The sequence below is a fragment of the Larus michahellis genome, chromosome 2 (assembly GCF_964199755.1).
Source record: "Larus michahellis chromosome 2, bLarMic1.1, whole genome shotgun sequence".
Taxonomy (NCBI): Eukaryota; Metazoa; Chordata; class Aves; order Charadriiformes; family Laridae; genus Larus; species Larus michahellis.
The window spans coordinates 26,391,249-26,410,669 of record NC_133897.1 but is presented as its reverse complement, the minus strand read 5'-3'; the positions used below and the strand labels follow the sequence as shown (position 1 = coordinate 26,410,669).

At 43.4% G+C, this 19,421-nt stretch overlaps 2 protein-coding genes across 10 annotated transcripts in view; one reads left to right on the top strand and one right to left on the bottom strand.

The window, feature by feature from the left end:
- The first annotated feature begins 999 nt into the window (after positions 1-999).
- On the top strand, positions 1,000-12,428 carry CYP51A1 (cytochrome P450 family 51 subfamily A member 1). 3 transcript variants are annotated; one of them, XM_074574653.1, is made up of 11 exons: positions 1,000-1,274; positions 1,836-1,859; positions 2,099-2,197; positions 3,193-3,369; positions 6,547-6,673; positions 7,933-8,107; positions 8,285-8,404; positions 8,848-9,043; positions 9,644-9,739; positions 10,654-10,822; positions 11,501-12,428. In XM_074574653.1, exons 1-11 carry the CDS (start codon positions 1,008-1,010, stop codon positions 11,677-11,679), a joined length of 1,629 nt encoding a protein of 542 aa, XP_074430754.1. In that variant the 5' UTR covers positions 1,000-1,007; the 3' UTR covers positions 11,680-12,428. The 3 variants fall into 3 exon arrangements, with proteins under 3 accessions (XP_074430754.1, XP_074430756.1, XP_074430755.1); XM_074574655.1 differs by lacking the exon at positions 1,836-1,859 and having other exon boundaries at positions 2,102-2,197; XM_074574654.1 differs by lacking the exon at positions 1,836-1,859 and having other exon boundaries at positions 1,001-1,274.
- Positions 12,429-12,930: 502 nt separating this feature from the next.
- AKAP9 (A-kinase anchoring protein 9) overlaps positions 12,931-19,421 on the bottom strand; it is a 121,387-nt gene continuing 114,896 nt past the window's right edge. For 5 of the 7 annotated variants that reach the window (XM_074574647.1, XM_074574651.1, XM_074574648.1 and 2 more), the window contains 7 exons: positions 18,897-19,082; positions 18,037-18,237; positions 17,408-17,640; positions 16,345-16,430; positions 15,464-15,584; positions 14,123-14,262; positions 12,931-13,515 (listed from right to left, as the gene is read on the bottom strand). In XM_074574647.1, the coding sequence (XP_074430748.1) occupies positions 13,472-13,515; positions 14,123-14,262; positions 15,464-15,584; positions 16,345-16,430; positions 17,408-17,640; positions 18,037-18,237; positions 18,897-19,082 (1,011 nt within the window). In that variant the 3' untranslated portion in view covers positions 12,931-13,471. The remainder of the gene's footprint in view (positions 13,516-14,122; positions 14,263-15,463; positions 15,585-16,344; positions 16,431-17,407; positions 17,641-18,036; positions 18,238-18,896; positions 19,083-19,421) is intronic. The other 2 variants (XM_074574649.1, XR_012585471.1) reach the window with 2 other exon arrangements.

The following is a 19,421-nucleotide window of genomic DNA, read 5'->3' as shown; positions in this document are numbered from 1 at the left end:
GAGGCTGTTTCCTCTTGTCCTGTCACTTGCTACTTGGGAGACCGACCCCCACCTCGCTACAGCCTCCTTTCAGGTAGGTGTAGAGAGTGATAAGGTCTCCCCTCAGCCTCCTTTTCTCCACACTAAACAACCCCAGTTCCCTCAGCTGCTCCTCATAAGACTTGTGCTCCAGACCCCTCACCAACTTTGTTGCCCTTCTTTGGGCCCACTCCAGCACCCCAGTGTCTTTCTTGTAGTGAGGGGCCCAAAACTGGACACAGTACTCGAGGCGGGGCCTCACCAGTGCCGAGTACAGGGCAACGGTCACCTCCCTAAGTCCTGCTCACCACACCGTTGCTAATACAGGCCAGGATGCTGTTGGCCTGGGCCACCCAGGCACACTGCTGGCTCGTGTTCAGCCGGTTGTCAATCAACAGCCCCAGCTCCTTTTCTGCCGGGCAGCTTTCCAGCTGCTCTTCCCCAAGCCTGCAGCGCTGCAGGTGTGGGTGCAAACGCAGGCGGAGCTGCCACGCGCGATCCCCACACGAGCTTACACCGAGATGTGTCGCCCCCCGACGCGAGTTCAGCACACGCGGGTGATTCTCCCCGGCTGCTACCCCGGGGCTGCGGCACCAGGAACCCGCTGCAGCCCCACGGGGCTCTGTGGCGCTTCAGAGGGAGGCGGCAGAGGAGGCCCCGGACGCTGCTCAAGGCAGCAGCGCTCGGCCCGCTCGGGGCCAGACCGAGAAGCCTCGCCATCAGGAGCTCCGGGGCGGGCTCGGGCGCGGCGCCCGGCGGGCGGCCCCTCGCCTGCCCCCTCAGGGGCCGCGCGGGGCGGTTGCGGCTCGGGGCGACACCGCTCCCGCCCCCCCCGCGCCGGCCGCGCGAGGCTCCAGCCGTCCGCCAACCACCGCCCCCGGCCCGCCCCCCGCCCCTCGCCCGCCCAATGACGCCCCTCGCAGCCCGGCAGACACCGTCACCTCGCGGAGCGCCGGCCGCCGGTTGGCTCAGGCGCCGCGAAGCGTCACATGGGCAGAGATCAGCCCAGCGCCGCGGGGGGCGTGGCCGGCGCGTGGTGCGGCGCGGTGCGGCGCGGCAGGTGCAGGCGCGCGGCTGTGGGCGGCCCGTGGGGTGCTGAGGCGATGCTGAACCTGGCGGAGGTCGGTGGGTCCCTGCTGGAGCGGGTGGCCGTCGGCAACCCCCTCTCCCTGGTCCTGGCCGCCTCCGCTTTCGCGCTGAGCCTCGGCTACCTGTTCCAGCTGGGATACCGGCGCCACGTCGGGTCCAACCGGAGGGTAGGCGCTGGAGGCGGGGGGGTAGGCGCTGCGTGGGGGTAGGCGCCTCAGGCCGGGGCGAGGTGATGGGCTGGGGCAGGGCACTCCGAGGCCTTCGCCAGCCTTCTGCGGAGGGGTGGTCACGGCGGGGCGAGCGCAGGGGTGAGGGGGAGGGCCGAGGGGAGCCGGGCGGCCTCTCGTTGGGGTGCGGCCGTCCAGGGGAGCAGCTTCCCTCTGGAGAGCCCTTCGTGGGCAGCGCACAGGAATGGGTGGTAAAACCCCAGCGTGCGGGAGCGGGCTCTGGCGAGCCAGGAGCGTTCCCCGCAGCCTCCCTAGGGACGGTGTCCGATGGGAATGCTGCAGCGCCGGCGGGTCCCTTGGCTCAGCTGTGGGTGGTCCCACACGAAGCTGGGGTGCTTGGGTTTTGTAGAGGGAGAGGCCTGGCCTGGTCCCGCTTCGTCGGTGCAGCTTAAAAGAAGGCTCCCAGCTCTGTACAAAACTCGTTGCTAAACTGAGGTTGATGCTTTTGGGGGACTGTTTAACAAATCGTTTTGTTTCTGACTGCTGTCTTTCCAATTGCAGTATCTTTTTGCTTTGCATTCAGAGGTAGGTTAGCAAGAATCTTAATCGTATTCTTTTTATTTTGACCTCTGCTGCTTTTAAATGTGGCGTGCTGTTACTATATTTAAAAAAAAATAATCAGTTGTCCAAGGCTGGCCTTCTCACAAAAGAGTTTAAACAAAATGCCTATAAAGCCTTCTCTGTGTTTAGTTTTTATGTAAATGGACATGATTTTATTATTCTTTGAAGAAAAGTCTGTATTTACTTTTATCTTCCTTCCTCAGAAGTACCCACCTTATATTTCGTCAAGCATCCCTTTCCTTGGACATGCAATCGCATTTGGAAAAAGTCCCATTGAGTTTTTGGAAAATGCTTATGACAAGGTACGTTTTCCTGCATGACTGGCTGAACATATGCTGAAATATTTTTGTATATCTATTAAGTTTTTTAGCTGGAACTTGTTTAAAATCAGTTCATTCTCATTTACTGCCTTGAATATGGAATGTAGCATGCAGAGTAGGCTCTGGTTTCTTCAGATTTCGTTATATACATCGTTGCTAGAGAAACAGTGTTTCCTGAGATATCTCTTGTGTTTCAGATTTAAAAAAATAGGTCTGTATATTTGAGTAATGCTCATAGCTGAATCACAGGTTAATGAAAAAGCCATTTTCATGATATTTCTTGCCTTAATTCGGAACTTTTAATCTCACTCTGACCAGACTGGAATGTCGCTGACCACCTGTGTAGGCAATTGGATGAATTTTAAGGTCCTCTCCAATGTTAAAAGGGCTGGTGTATAAAACCATAGTAGGTTTCATAGTATAACAGCCCAAAAGAAATGACCTAAGGCAGTAGAGCCTTAATTCCAGTGAAATAAGATTTAATGATCTGTTTCACGTTGTCTAAAACTTAAGCCTAAATCTTAGCTTGTTTAACTTAGAGAAAGCCAAATTCAGTATGTGAAGATCTGCTGGAGATGACCTTTAAACTTTAAAATCATATTTGCTCTTAATTACCTATACATAATTTCAAATCCAGAATTGTTTGAGACAGTGTTTGTAGATTACTGGAGGCTATATGTACTGTAATCTCCTTGCTAGTTTTTGTAGTGTAATTGATCTTTTATTCATGTTTTTCAAACTAAATGGTTTTAAAATGTGCAAGATCATGTGTGTGTGTTATAATGTTAGGTGTCACTAGTTAGTATATTGAGAACAGAATTTAAATATGGTTTGAAATATTTATCTTTATTAAATCTCTAGACACTAATTAGGAGAGTAAGTAAGTGATTTACGGAAGCCTGTAGATAAAGAGATACGGATTTAATGGTTTGTGTTCTTATTTAAAATAAACTGGTTTCGGTTTTTTTCTCTCTTAGTATGGACCTGTGTTCAGTTTCACTATGGTTGGCAAGACATTCACGTACTTACTGGGTAGTGATGCTGCTGCTCTACTCTTCAACAGTAAAAATGAAGATTTGAATGCAGAAGATGTATACTCTCGGTTAACTACACCAGTGTTTGGCAAGGGAGTTGCTTACGATGTGCCTAATACGGTGTGTATTTTAAATATAAGATGAGAGAAAAGTAGCATGATTTAAATTCTGAGTATGCAGCCCTGAGCTTTTGGCTCTGTATGATGGGGTTGTCTGTTCGTACACAATTCTGGGATATTGCAGGTAAATTGTCTCAGGTGGATAATCAAACAGAACATGTTTACTTAGCCCCTGGCCATTTGTCAGTCTGGATGCTATTTTTTCTTCTTGAAACAATCATCTAATCTAACCATAGAGGAAAAACTAATAAACGAGTCTCTCTTTCCTTCCCTTATAGCATGCCACTGGCTGCAGTTTACTTTTCCCTTACAAGCAACTTTAGGTCTTCCTTCTAAAAGAGAGATTTAAGGGAGATAATTTTTCATTTGTGCTACACCACATCTAGATACAGGAGTATTAATTTGACGGTTTGCACCACAAGGTTTGTCTCGCTCAGACAAAAATCAGTCTGTATATGTTTGCAGAATACAGTCTGCGTGGGTCTGGAAGCACAGTGGGTGTCATGTGGCATTGTTCCCGAGCTAAGCATCGGTTGCTTTCTTGTTTGTGCGTGTTGTCTGGCATGACAGACTCCTAAACTGTAGAAGCCAAGTTTTCGATGGACAGGCTTGCTCCACTGGGACTCTCTTTTCAGCATATGTTGACATCGACAGCCTGTTGTACAACAGAGTAGTCTGGTGGCAGAAATGGCATTGTAATATACTTTAGTTTTGGATTTTCAGCTTTGGGTTAATTTTGGTTGTACAACTGCAGGCCTATAGGGATGATTAAGGCCTACCTCATTTGTCCACCATTGTCGCGGGTGGAGTGAATAACTTCACTTGTAAGAGAGTAGTGAAATGTTTATTAACATAAAACAGTGATTTAACAAAGTTAGTAGTGAATGTGACAGCGTTTTATGAGATTCGATGCTGGGGTACACTTGATTATTTACTGCGGAGAGGCCAGGGTCAGACAAGCTCTCAGGGAGACCCTCCTGTTGAGTCACGAGGTTCAGAAAGGACCCCCTGGCTTTTTAAACTCCTTCTCAGAGAGGAGTCTAGGTGCGGCTGGATCCAATCCTAGTCCCAGACTTGGTCAACGGTTTATGTCTAAAGGATTATATATGCGCAATCAATCCTTATATCAATCAGCTAAGATTTCAAAGTTTAGCATGCTATTAGTCACTTACCGAGAATCTGTTGCGGCAAGGAATCTCTCAGCCTTGAGGAGAAGAACCTTAAGCGAGTGTCCCCACTCAAGGGGAGGTCCTGTCGTGCAGCCCACTGCCGTGCAGGAGAGCTCAAAGGGCTCTTGGGCCGTCTACTATTTATGGAGTAAGATAATTGACCTATAGCCATATTCTCACGGGAACAAGATACCTAGGTTCCCACTCCAGACAGTGTTTTGGTTATGTTGCCAGCCATCTCCCACAGTTCAAGTGCAACTCATATAACAACTCCCGCTGATGGACATGGCTTGAGCCGGAGCCGGGGGGCGGAAAAGGGGAGAGCACACCGCCACAACCATATACTGCTTTTTTCCCTAGACTGTGTTTGAGTTCTACTTTAGTCAAGAGGTTAATCTTTTCATATTACTCGGTCTTGGGCATCTGTGGATGTCTACTTCATTCATACGTTCGATACTAGAAGGATTTCTTCCTTTTTATCTCTGCAGATTCAGGTTCCTCAGAAAATTACCTGGGCAACTTTTTTCCACAGCTAGGAGATGCAGAGATTTTGTTATTGGCATGCACTGATTATCTTTAGTTGTGTGTTTTCCTGTGTGGAGCTAGTGAGGTAGCATGTCTGGTTGAGGCCAGAATGCATTCTGCTGGAGGTGGGCTGGTTTTTTTGCATAGTGCTACCACCACAATTTCATTTCAGCCATCTACTGGGAAGGCATTTAAAAGCCGTTTGAACTTTCATTGGCATTCTACTGTTGATGGATCATCCAGAACTTCCCTTGAGGCCCCCTTCTCTCTGCTCAAGCTGCTAAGTCTCTATCTCTTTAGTCTGACAGTGGCTTTCAGTCATGTTTTCAGAAGAGCCTCCCCTTACAGTTGACTACTTGTTAGAGTGTAACTGATGACTCTTTTTACAAGGAAGAAGTTACTTATTTACCAGTAATTCTGGTAATGGTTTGTTAATATGCATAGTCTATATATCAACTCATTCACTCTCTGTCTCCTCCCTCCAAGCCTCTTGCAGGTAGTTTTGCATCGAGAGGAGCTCAAATGGTAGAGGATGCGTTCACTCCTGTGTGCCTTTCCTATCTCCATCAAGCTGGAGATGGGCTAGCACGTTGCAAGGGAAAATGTGCTTGTCTCTTTGCTCTGTGGCATGTGTACCCTCTGATAAACTGCTGGAGTCCCCACTGCATTCTGAAAACAGAAGTTTCTAGGAAGTAACCTTTCTTCTTAAGCCCTTCGTTTTGTGAATAACTTTATAGTACATGCAGAGCCCTTAGTGGGAAGACAATTTTTGGTGTATTGCTCATGGTACAGTGCAGATCTATAGGGTGGATGCCCTAATTCATAATTAGGGCTTAAAAAATCATTGAATAATTTTCCAAGTAGGTGTCCTGTCAAATCTATTGAATGGTTCTCATCTAATAATGGGCTTTTTACCAGTAGGTTTGTTAGCTCTGAGCCTACACAAAGAAAAAGAGGTGAGAAGGATGTGAAGCTCACCATTTTCTTAGGAAGCAGTTTGCTTCCTGGGCAGTGGTCAGAGGGCTTTGTGAAAGAAGGGTGCATCTCTCGATGTTCCGGGGGAGAGAAAGCAAGAAGGCCACATAACAACACAGACTGAATCCAGACTTTGCAAGGACAGATCTGATTATGTTTGTGATTATCTGAAGTGCATTCCACATTTAAATCTTGAATGCTTCTTATATCTTTAGGGATAAACCTTAACAAAGACATTAAAATCATTTTCTGTTTTGGTACTGTAAAAGAGAGCATTGTCGACCCCTTGAGCTAATATTTCACTTGGATGTTATAAAACTTGTGCTTGAAGAACAATGAAGGTCAAAAATGGGGTATTATCTATTTTTTAAACTTGAGTATCTGTTGTACCCTACAATCCTAATTTCTTTTTACTTCTGTAATGTTCTTATAGTACAAATGATAATAAGCTGATTACATTAATATTACGATCCTTGTACTGATTGCTTTTTCTGTCTTGGTTCTTCTAGGTATTTTTGGAACAGAAGAAGATGCTCAAAACCGGGCTAAATATTGCCCAGTTCAAACAGCATGTATCTGTGATTGAAGAAGAAACAAAGCAGTATTTCAAAGCATGGGGAGAAAGTGGAGAAAAAAGTAAGCAAGATCAGATGCATTTTTCCTCAGATTTTCTGGAAATGAATGAAGGCTAATGCAGTTTGTTTTTTGTTTTGTTTTTTTTTTCCAAATGATTTACTGCAATATTAAAGAAATGAAGAGTGATGTAGCTAAAACTGTACAGAACATCAGAAGACTTGCAAAATACAGATTTTGTTTCATCAAATTTAAGGCTATTGGAGAATAAATCTGCTCAGAAAATCATTGACAAGAGTAAAGGGCAATCTTTTGCTTTCTTAGGCGGCTAATAGGGAGCGTACCTGTTGCCTGACTGAATCATGCTTGTTTTGTATATGAGTCAGCTCTTAGTCCTTAGGAGAAGATCCTGTTCTGACTTCCCAGAGCCTGTCAGAGATCTTAGCTCAGGGATCTTCTATACTGAAGAACTGCATCCTTGAAGCTGATAAGGTTAGGCTAGTGATCTAAGTGGAATTCTTTTATTTCGCACCTCTTTTTCCCAACTAGCCTGCTAGACATAGCCCATCGCTATTGTTGCAAGCCCACAGTGGCATAATGGTGTCAGAAATATTATTTATTTAAACATATGTATTTATAATATATACTATATAAATATGTAATATTCATATATGTCGTGGTTTAACCCCAGCCAACAACTAGGACCATGCAGCTGCTCGCTCACTCCCCTCGGTGAGATGGGGGAGAGAATCAGAAGACTAAAAGTGAGAAAACTCATGGGTTAAGATAAAGACTCCCAACTTCTTGTGCACTCCCAGCACACTGGCTGCTGTGGCGGTGTGAGGAGCAGAAGAGCCCTTGAGTGCTAGCAACAGCTGAAACCACCAGTGTGCTACAACAGTATTTCCACCCCAAATCCAAAACATAGCACTGGTTTCCCATAGATTTGGATTTCAAGGTTAAGTTTTTGTATGGCTTCTTTTATATTTATTAAGGATTGAACTTGTGCTGCATGGCTTACTTTGGAAGGATTACTAGCTCTCCTAGAAAAATTCCTAGAAAAAAACACCTTAGAAAACAGTTGTTGAAAATGGTGATCTAATTAAAAAGTTGTTTGAAGAGAAACCTGATAGACACACAGAAATCTAAAGTTAGATGCTTCATTCTTCTAGTAAAACAATCTAAAACTCTATTTAAAATTACTCATCTGTGTCCGGTTACATATTTTTCTCTTCTACAAAATAAAAATAAAGAATAACCTGTAAAACATAACATCTCACCTGAAATGTGTGTTCAGTAACACTTTTAAAATCTTTCCTCAGACTTGTTTGAAGCCCTTTCAGAACTTATCATTTTGACAGCGAGTCATTGCTTGCATGGGAAGGAAATAAGAAGTTTGCTGAATGAGAAGGTGGCTCAGCTGTACGCCGATTTGGATGGGGGTTTTACTCACGCTGCCTGGCTTCTGCCAGGTTGGCTACCTCTGCCTAGCTTCAGGTACCAGAAATAACAGATGAAGCAACTTAAGTATTTTATGTAAACATCTTTGTTTGGTTTCCCCTTCCCCACCTATTTCTTGTTTGGAAGCTCTTCTAGACGTCCCGATAAATCCTCACAAGCATTTGATGTGTTACTTTGTATAAAGTTTGCTAATAGAAGTGTTCTGAATTGCAGACGTCGAGACCGAGCACACAAAGCAATAAAGAATATTTTCTACAAGGTTATCCAGAAACGTCGAAAGTCTGAGGAAAAGGAGGATGACATGCTCCAAACTCTACTTGATGCTTCATACAAGTAAGCCAAGGGTTTGAAGACTTGTCATTTATAAATATTTTACTTCAGCTTTGAGCTCTTCCAAAAGAGCTAATTACCAAAAAAAGAGAAATATGCCCTCATGTTCTGAATTGTTTTTATTGCCAGCAATTAGTCATAGCTGTATTCTTAAAAACAGCTTAAAAACTTGTAAATGGTTATTCAGATTTCTGAGATTTCCATCAGTGGTCACCAGGCTGCTTCCTTTCTCTTTGCTGGCTGTTCAGTAATGATTTTCTTTAAGGCTCCTGGAGCGTCCTCTCTTCTTCTGTTCTCCCTTCTCCTGACCCCTAGATCTTTTACTGCCCCGTTTAGGGTAGGCAACAAAAGAGAAGGAGGAGAAAGAAGTACATTAGAAGAAATTGTAAATGCCGTAACTGGAAAGCTGATCAAATGAAGCTCTAACATAACACCTTTCAACCTAGGGACGGCCGTCCGCTGACTGACGATGAAATAGCTGGCATGCTGATCGGGTTGCTGCTGGCGGGGCAGCACACATCCTCCACCACCAGTGCCTGGCTTGGCTTCTTCATCGCCAGAGACAAATCAATACAGGACCAGTGCTACGCAGAACAAAAAGCAGTCTGTGGGGATGACTTGCCACCGTTAACTTACGACCAGGTTTGTATGTTACGTTATTCCTGCTGTGTATTATTATACTTTTAGGTGCTTATTTAAAAAAACAAAAAAACCAAACCCCAAACAAATGTGAAATACAGTCACATGCTTTGTGTTAGGATCATAATCTAGCGTGGTCACTCTGTGATAACATTGTTTGCCCATATATCTCCTCCATCTCTTCCTGTGCAAGTAAATTCTTAGCTTGCTACTGTTTTTTTAATCAGTGTTGATTAAGGAAATTACAGTTCCCACAATATCTAATTAGGAAATGATAGTTCTGTGGAAAAGGAAGATCCTCATATTCCCACTGAGGAAAGGAATGCAGTGTGACCTTGTTCTTTAATTAGGCATCAGAAAACACTCATGAGACAGATTTGTAAGAAACTAGTTGTATATTTGATTGCACCGTTCAGAGATTTTTTTCCTTCTGAAGTGAATCAAATGGGGAAAAAACCAAATTATCAGGGTAGCTAACACAAATACAAGCTGCTTATTCTTTGATTTTTTTAAAATTTGTTTTTAAATGGTATAAAGTACCATTTTGTTTGTGTTGAATGAACTTGGCTATATTTTGATATGTAATTTTCTCTGTATTTTCAGCTCAAGGATCTCAGTTTGCTGGATCGCTGTCTAAAAGAAACTTTAAGGCTTCGACCTCCTATAATGACCATGATGAGAATGGCCAGAACTCCCCAGGTGAGTTCACTTGTTGGGCGCTAATTTCTCTTCAGTAGAATGGGGCTGGAAAAGGCCAGGTGGGGGTTGTCCTTTGGGGGCAGAAGGAAAAACTGGAGTGAGCAGTGTTTGCTGGCAGGGATGAAAGCTGATGGCAGCCTGGGTTATATCAATGGGAATGTAACCGGTGTATATTGAGGAAGACAATTAACACCTTGAACTTGGTAGTTACCTTCATCTAGAATTACTTGTGTCCAGTTTTGAACCCCTCTGGCAATCAAGACGTTGATGAAGTGAAGCAAGCAGAGGGCCACCAAGATGGTCAGGGGGTGCAGCAGTTGTCCTGTGAGGAGAGGGTGAGGGAACAGGGGTTTTTCAGCCTGGAGAAGGGAAGGCTCCAAGGGGACATAGTACCAGCCACGTGCAGTCTTATTCGGCAAAACTGACCCTTTCTTTTAGCTATCCATCCCACTTCAGCTTAGTTTTGTGCTACCATTTAAAGATATGTTTTGCTTGCAGGTATTTTCAGTAGGTATCTTGGAAAAATTGGGCAAGCACTTAATACAATACAGGCTAGGGAAATCTGAAAGAAAACTTGCTGTTTGCACAAATAAGATAAAAAGTAAAATAATTTTTTAAACTAATGTCCCTCCCATGACAAATGCTCTCAGTAAATTTTAAGTTCATTTTTTTTAAAAACTCTTCCTGTAGAACTGCCAGCCTTGTTAAAGCAGCTGAAAGGTTCCTGTAACTACTTGAATGTTGTGCCCCGTACAGGTAAAACAATACACTATAAGGCTGCATTCATTTTAAACGTGATTAGCCAAAATCTCTTTTGAAATTCAAGCCTCATGATATAGCACTTCAGGTAACACTTTGAAAAGAAAAATGGAGAATTTTTGCGATGTGTGGGTGTCTTGTCTCTTCTCTTATAGACTGTTGCTGGATACAATATTCCCCCTGGCCATCAGGTCTGTGTGTCTCCCACTGTTAACCACAGACTCAGGGACTCCTGGAAAGATGCTCTAGAATTCAAGCCTGACCGCTATCTCCAGGATAACCCAGCAGCTGGAGAGAAGTTTGCCTACGTTCCATTTGGCGCTGGTAAGAAAACACAGCCCCTGCCTGAGCCCTTGTGAACTGAAGTAGCTCATACTGGTCGTCTCATACAGCACCTCCCCACGCCACAGCACCTGAGGATATGTTTTTTTTTCTTTCCACTGCTGCCTGAAAGTTTTCTTAGTGTGCAAGTGCTGTTAAAAGAATGAAGTTAATTGATGGATAGTTTTGCATTAGTAGTAGCTGTATATCATACGGAGTAGCAACCAAAACAAATCTTTCGGTTAGCATGTGTGGCATTTGACTCAAGTCTTTTCAAGGCGAGGTAAAAAGCTGGTAATGCAAAGTCAGTTTAAGGCAGAGCAAAAATCTGCATAGAGTCATAACTGCCAAAAGAGTTTGAAAATATCACTGCAATATGGTTACAGTTGGTATCTTTTCTCTGTGTTGTAAACGCTTGTTCGGTGATAGGTAATTTAACACTTTCTGGTGAGGACAGAACACAATCTCATTCAAATTACTCCGTCTGTTTTACGCAGTGACAGCTTATAAAAACAAGACTTTGGTGGTATTAGTAACAGTGTAGGTGCAGCACTGGAGCCTCACCTTGTTTACAAAGGAAACAAGCAATTACTGTCCGCGTAAAATTTTTAAAGTTAGCTTGTTGTCAAAGGCGATCTAATAACTAAGCATTCTAACTGCTTTTTATGGCTTCTCTTCTAGGCCGTCATCGCTGCATTGGAGAAAACTTTGCTTATGTTCAAATTAAGACTATTTGGTCTACTTTGCTTCGTTTGTATGAATTTGATCTCATCAATGACTATTTTCCAACTATAAATTATACAACAATGATACACACACCTAATAACCCCCTCATCAGATACAAGAGGAGGTCACTGTAAATTCTGGAGCTAAAACCTTACTTATTTAAGTTGTGTAAACTAACAGACAAAATAAGTGGCAAATGGAAACTGTTGCATCTCCTGTGAGGAAAGCAACAAGAATCTACCAAGTGCAAAGTCTTTGCATCTATTTCTTATTGCATTTTTACAGAAAGTGTCTTTTCTATTGGTGTAACACGTTTAAGGTGCATGCCAACTCTTTAAGATGAAGTAGGAAGTAATTTCTATAAACGGAACTTTTATGAAAAATAATGGAAGATTACTTTTCCCCAGATAACAAAGGGTGATACTGTATCTTCTTACCTCCGTGCCTGATTACAGTAAATCCAGCAGGGAAGAGGCACCGAGGGGGGAGGTAGCTGGTGGTGCTCTACTCCTGATGTTTGTCATTCTGCTCCAAGCAAACTAGGTATGGTCTTGGCTGGTTCTTGGATACTTATTTAAAGAAATGTTACTGTACAGCTGAGCAGTGTCAGACTACAAAATGTTCAAAGAAAGAGGCGTCATTTCTGAGAGTAGACCACTTAAATGTCCAACTCGAACCAGTTATAAAATGCTTAGGTTCCGAAAGGAACAAGTAATTCTCTAAAAATTTCTGAAACTAGTGATCTCTGAAGGCTTGATTTAAGTGTGAAAGTAACAATATGATGATAAAAACAACATTAACTTTGTAAATAACATGTTTGTGTATAAAAGAATGTTCATGAACATTAAGTAAAATAGCTGAATGTTGTTCCCTTTTGTACTGATTCATGCAAGATTGTTAACTGGTGTTTGGTTCAAGAGTGATGGCGATTAATGGCAATGAGCTCTGGCTCCCAGGAGCTTTGAATTAAATTTATAAACAAATCTATTGCAGAAGTTTTCTGTCCTCAACCCTGGCAATTCTGAAAAGCTTTTATAAGTAAGTTTGTAATAAACTTATCTTTCTTTCCCGTAAAAGTATGAGGTTGGTCATGCAAAGAGCTCCTCACCTTCAGTGCTCACTGCAGCAAGGGCTTTGTCCCATCTTTCCTCTTTTAAACTCGGGTGTAACTTCTAAAACTTCATGTTTGTGTCAGTCACAGCAGCTGAGGGAGTGCAATAGCTTCCCTTCCAGCCCCAAAAGAGGTGACCAGGGTCTTCAGAAACCAAGCTGTACCTGTCCTTGTTTCTCGTTAGTAGCAGCATTTTGGAATCTGTAACAAGTAAAGCTGCAGCCACCACGATGAGGAGGAAGAGTGTGAATAAGGGAGTGGTTCTTGAACACAGTTAAAAGCATGAAGTCATCTTTATTTCAGTACTTTGACAAAATACCCATAAAATTCAAAACTTCTACCATTACAAAAATAGGTCTCTACAAGTGATATTCTGTCTGCGCTGCCAGTAGCAAATATTACGAGAGTCATGTAACTTCAGTAGCCTTGCCAGAAAAAGTGCAAGTAAACTTTGCTGAATGTAGCTCAATTTCATTAATACACACGTTTCATCTTCGCACCCTTTTGATAAATACACACTTCATAAGTTAATCATTTAAATTAGCATTCCACAAATATACATGTAATTTAATGGGGGGTGGGGAGGGGTTGGTTTCTTTATTATTTTGTTTGTTTGTTTCATGAAGACAAAGTGCCTATATACATAAACCCCAGTCCGCGTGGGTGCGCCAGGATGGAACTGTGTGCAGTTGTCTAGCTGTGTTCATACTGGTCCCACAACATACACGTGATACAAAAGCACAGGAGGAGCACGGATTTACAGAAGGCAGCCCATTCACATCACCGCCAGCGATGGAGATGGCCCAAGGGCGGTATTATCTTCTCATACCAGCGTGCAACTGAGTGTATGAAGTCGAACCTGTACGAGGGAGAAAGATTTTCATCAAGATTATTTGGAATCAGTAGATGAGGATTCACCAACAACGTGTGACTTTTAGATGAAGAAGTGTGAAACATTTTACATGGGAAAGCTTTTAAGAAAAAAACTTCCTCAAATGACAAATTTTATGCTGAAGTAGGACTTCTAACACAGTAACTGCAAAAATCGAGTTTCATAAATTACATCCTATTGATCTGACAATTTTCTTGATGCATTCCTTTTACAGCACAAAAATTACCACCGCCTACAGGGCAAAAAGGCTGTAACTTCTCTAATCAGGTGGTAGGAGAAGAAGTTCCCCTTGTGCCCCCTTTGGGGTACGATTTTCTCCATCTAGTTTAAAATCTTAATAAGAAGCCACCTGAACCCTTACTGCATGTTTAGTAGAGATCAGGGAAAGTTAAAGCGTTACCAATAAGCTCAAAATCTGTAATTAAATCACACTTGTATGTCTCCCTTCAAAGAATTTTACAATTTTCTTTTTAACGAGCTTTTTGCTACAGCTCAGGATAGCCTCTTCGTTAAGGCTGAAAATGCCTACAAGCACGGATGTTTGTGATGAATCCCAGAGCGCCCCGGCCCTCACCTGACTGCACGCTGCCCAGCCGCCGCTGTAGTGCCTCCAGCCGGTTGATGTAATCCGTTAAAGCTCTTTCGGGATCATAGTTCTGCAGCTGAGAGCAGGCGAAAGAGACTGGGTTTATATCCGCCTGCATACTGTGGAACCTAGGGGCAGAACAACAGGCATGTCTTCAAAAAGCAAAATTTCAAATAAAAATATCAGCAGATGTAGCAAAACCACTGTAAGCAGGGACACCTTACTGACTGCACGTCCCTGACCTCGCCCTCGTGCTCGCCGGCACATTGTACCCATTTAACCTCCCTGCCGCTTACTGCCCCAGCCATCAAACTGCCTCCCCCAGAGCAGCCACTTTGCCCAGTTGCCTTTTCTTTCTACGGCACCTGATTTGTTGCTGCGTTTCTCTGGGACAGAGACTGACCAGCAAATTCCTACTGAGACCGCAGCAGAAGCCGTCGTAGATTGACGTTTGCTTTTCTATTAAGAAGCTCGTGTGAACAAGCCATCTTTACAGCATTCTGTCTCTCTTCATTACTTTCTATAAGTAAAAGTTAAAAGCGGCTAATATAATTAAACATTTTTTCCATGTGAACTGCTATGGCTGCCACACACTAAGATGACAAACGTTGAGGTGCTTTATATAAAGATCCAAAATGTCAAGATATTCAATATACTAATATTCAGTAAAGCTCAGAGCCCACAATTCCATATGAAGTAATCAAAAGCTGGTGGCGCTCCAAAAAACCTTGCCTTTGGTGAAAAACACCTGGTTTCACTGGCATCCGATTCACGGATCCCTCTAGTACAGCCAACCGAAAGGGTTTAATCAAGAACAAGCCGTGGAGCTACCGAGCAGCTCCCACCCACGCTGTGGCCGTGAGGAGGTGGCAGTTCCTCCCAGCCCGCAGTCACCAGACAACCCTCCTTGGCCACCGCGAGCAGCCCCGCTTTTCCCTGGCCCCGCTTTTCCCTCTCCCCACGTCTGAGGGCACCCGAGGCAGCTCAGCACCCTGCTGCCGACCAGAAAGGTGCAGAGACAGCTGTAGTGCGCTCCGTGACAAAGCCCAGACTCTACGGATGTGGGTCAACGTAGCTCCATCCAGTCATCTACCACCAGATGCAGGAACATGGCATCGATCGGGCAGCAGAAATCTGCAAGCTTTGGCCTTGACCAGGCGATGAGTCAAGGCACACCGAAGGCCTGAGATGCAATTCATTACGTACCCTCACAACAACAGTTAAAAATCTTACGGCATCAAGGATGACAAACCTTCGCAGTAAGCGCTGACGCATTCATTTAGTTAAACAATGTTCTGGCAGAGAATGATAATCTAAAATAAAACGTACTTATGTTGAAAGTTTACAGGAGATCTAGGAGACCCCGTGCCTGACCTGGATCTATAGGAATGCCTTTGTTCTCCATAAAGATCCACGCCACCAGAGAAGGAATCGGGCCGTAATTCATTACCTAGAAATACAAAAAGCAATGTTTTGAAAACTGAAAAAACCTAACACCTTTTGCACTTTACTGGGAATCTCAAATGTGAGTTTTCTGTTTGCCTGTCACAAATCTGGTGTTTAACAAATGCAGAGCACTTTCAGACTGCGTCAGAGAAAACCAGAGGTGAAATCCTGGCCTCACAGGGGTTCAGTGCAGACCTAGATAACCAGGAATTAATAAAGAAGCTTCTGATTCTCCTTTGGCTCCTACCAAAAAGCAAACAGAAAACCAGATTTCCCGAACTTTAAGCTAAAACAAAAGACTGACAAGCTTTTGTTCTGAGGGAAAGGCCGGGGGGACTGGTCGATAGGCTCTGTGGCCACTGCAGGGCACCTGTAGTTGCTACGATTCCTCTGTCCGTCCCTGTCCTCAGCATCCCCTCTCAGAGCTGGGGGTGCGGATCTCTTAACGAGAAACTCGATGATGCAGCTAAAATTGTTTTTACAAACACACTCCATAGGAAAAGTTGCCGTGTTTTCTTTAAATCCCACCCCCAATGGAGCAAAACAAGACTGAAGAGAACGCAAACGGATTAGTGCCTGTGCTGAGCACGGAAACTCTCAGAAACCTGAGAAACAGCGTAATCCAGGCAACTACAGCAAAAGGAAGGGAGAACAGCACCCCGCTCCTTCCACGTGAGGAAAATACAAATTAAAAGCCATCTCCATTAAGCAGTGGTGTGACTTGTGAATACCATTTTTTCAGTCATAACTGGACCACGATTTACCTGTGTTCTGGCTAAAGACATCCCTATTGATACTTAGTACACCAGAACCCGTAACTCTGTGCCATCGGCGAACCAGGAACTTCATTCTGCATTTCAAATGGAAAAAAAACCAACAAACTTCAGGATGAATGAAATAGTCTGCTAAAAATAATGTGCTTTTTCTATTCTAGAAGGCATAAGAATTTCTTGAACGCCAATGGATGGGTGTCTAAAACCTGAAGATGAAGTAGAAAAACTTCCTTATACACATCCCTGAGAAAAACATCTTTTTTCCAAATCTGCTTTCGGCTTCACCTCTGCGATTCCAGAGGTGCTGCATAAATCCCAGTAGACAGCAAATGGCTCAAGCACCTAAACTACAGGGCATCAGCATTTTAAAATCATACTAAATAGACTTTTTGCCTTGTTGCATCCCCAAAATTGTAACCGCAGAGCGCTGTGAGTAAACAGGCATATGAATAGTTCCTTGAATTTATACTACACACAAGCCCCAGATGAAGAGCCAACAGAAGTGCTCGGCAGTGCAAACCTCTGTGAAGAAGGTTTTCTAGCAACACGGCAGTACTACGCAGTAATAACCTTCACTTTTCTTCCTCATCTATTCCTACTCATCCTCAGTCTGACACCTAAAGTCTTGTGAATTCAAAGGACTACCAAGACGGATAGAAGTCGTTCATAAATCTGTAGTATACTTACACGTAAGAATTTAACCTTTAAAGGAAATTAAGTTGCATAAAATACCTTTGTAAATACGTGCATATCCTAGAATTGTTTTGGTTTTTTTCTAATGTTATGACTTTTACCCGATACACTCCATCTTTGATTGATTATCAAATACAGAGCCATTTTCAACTACAATCTGACTGCTTATTCCTATTCCAGATTTTACCTATGCTCCGCTCAACTTGTCACCCTACACGGTATCTACTATATTCACGACTCCCAAAAACGTACAATTTAAACAGGATGGAACATGACAAGTTCTAGATGCCACTAGAGAGCTAGAAATATATACAATAAACCGCAGGCATATCTGTTCAAAATCTAACGTCCTCCAGTTTACCTTGAAATAGCGATGGACACCCTGACTGCAGAGCGAAATCTTGTAAAACCTTTTGAATGATGCGTGATGATTTCCAGGTCTGTGTAGGAAGGCTGCCCACCCATCCGTGCAATGAGGGCCAGCGTGGCTTCTTCACACTCCTGGAACCCCCCTAGTAACAGCAGCAAGTATTTTTTCTGATATATGAGAGCTTTCCGAAAGCTCTCTGCTCGTAGGTATTTGCCATAAATTCTCTACAACAAGAGAAAACAACAGAAACAACCCATAAGCTCCAAGAACTATCACAGTTCTAAGACTTTTGACATCATTACTCTTACAGCATTTCTGTGATTATTCATTTCTTGCTATCATGGAGAAGACTGCACTACTGCACACACTTGTAAAATGTAGCTTCATAATTTGAGGATGACCTGAGGAGCAAGAAATAGAGCACCATGAAAGGACAAAATATGTGCTTACGTATCGTTCTTAGAGAGAAAAACTAAGTCAGGTATCTGAGGATGAACATTTTGAAACCAAATTAATATCCGTTTACTTAGAACAAGGACAGTGAACACAATGAAAAATAGGCCCAAATCAAAATTAAAAAAGTGGCTGTAGTTAGTGTGTGGGCAACAAAGTCTTCTTACCCTTAAAACAGCATTTTCAGAATCTGACCCCAGTTCTCTGAGGAACGCTTCGCTCCTGAGCTCTGCTCTCAGCTTGGAGAGTTCTGCATCGGCTTGCTTCAAAGATTTCTGCAGTGACAGCTTTTCCCTGTTCCAAATTTCCTTCTCAGAGGCAACAAGGGAATCAATATTAACTCCAACATCCGATGAGTGTCTAGAAGACTGAAGATGAGAGAAAATGAATTTGAACGACAGAGTTTGGAAAAGCTTGACCTATGTCATTCTAGTCATTGGTCGGGTGGAGAGCTCATAACATTACTGAGAGAAAACAACCCGCCGACTGGATTTCATAGAATCACAGACTGGTTTGGGTTGGAAGGGACCCTAAAGATCGTCTAGCTCCAACCCCCCTGCCCTGGGCAGGGACACCTCCCACTAGACCAGGCTGCCCAAAGCCCCATCCAGCCTGGCCTTGAACACTTCCAAGGCTGCCCTTGCATCCTAACACCTCAGGTGGCGAGTTTAGGAGCCTGATCAATGTCCTAGAAAAATACAGGTTCTCCGAAGAAAATCCCTCTCATTGGACCATACTGGCTTCACGATCTTGGAAGCTATCTGGATCCATTTGCCACTCATCACAGTGATGAGACGCAGATCAAAATGAGAAGTCCATGGAATTTAAAATAAAAGAGTAGTTAACAAAAGGAAGCTGGGTAAAATCGCAAAGTTTCCAGTAAATAGAGCGAGTCAATGTATGCTGAGCACAGGACAAGAATAACTCACACCCATTTACTCTGCAGGAGGGAAGCCAAGAAAGACAGACCGCTCCCCCTTATGCCTATATATACACATCATCATTATCAGCGCCACGGAAGACATACGTAGTCTCCAGAAGGTTGTCTGTGCTGGTATCTCCTCAGTTCTTCCTCCAGTTTCATAACAGCGTTCCTCAAATTGTTCTTTTCTTCGCTTAGCCTGCTGACAAAGCCCGTCAGCTCAGCGTTTTGTCTCAGCAGCCTCTCGGTCAATGAGCTAGACGGAGTCCCTGGTGGCAGCACAAGCTTCAGCTAGAAGGAAGAAAGAAAACCAAACACAACTTGTATTAGATCCAAGTTGCCAACTTGAAAATACCAGGCTTACAGTGAAAAACTTCTGTAGATAATGACAATAAGTTCGTAGTAACTTATATAAAGAAAACATGCATGTACACGTAAACTATAAAGTAATGTGACTTTCTCTTCTACGCTTAACCTGTATAACACAGCAGAATATTTTCACGCAAGGTCAACTGTACCAGCTGTAACAATCTGCGAAGCTTTTCTACTATGTCTAGATTTCTCTAACTTAGATGAAAAGCAAAGCCCCAAAGCTGTTTTCAAGTCATGTTGCAAATACTTGCTTAAAAT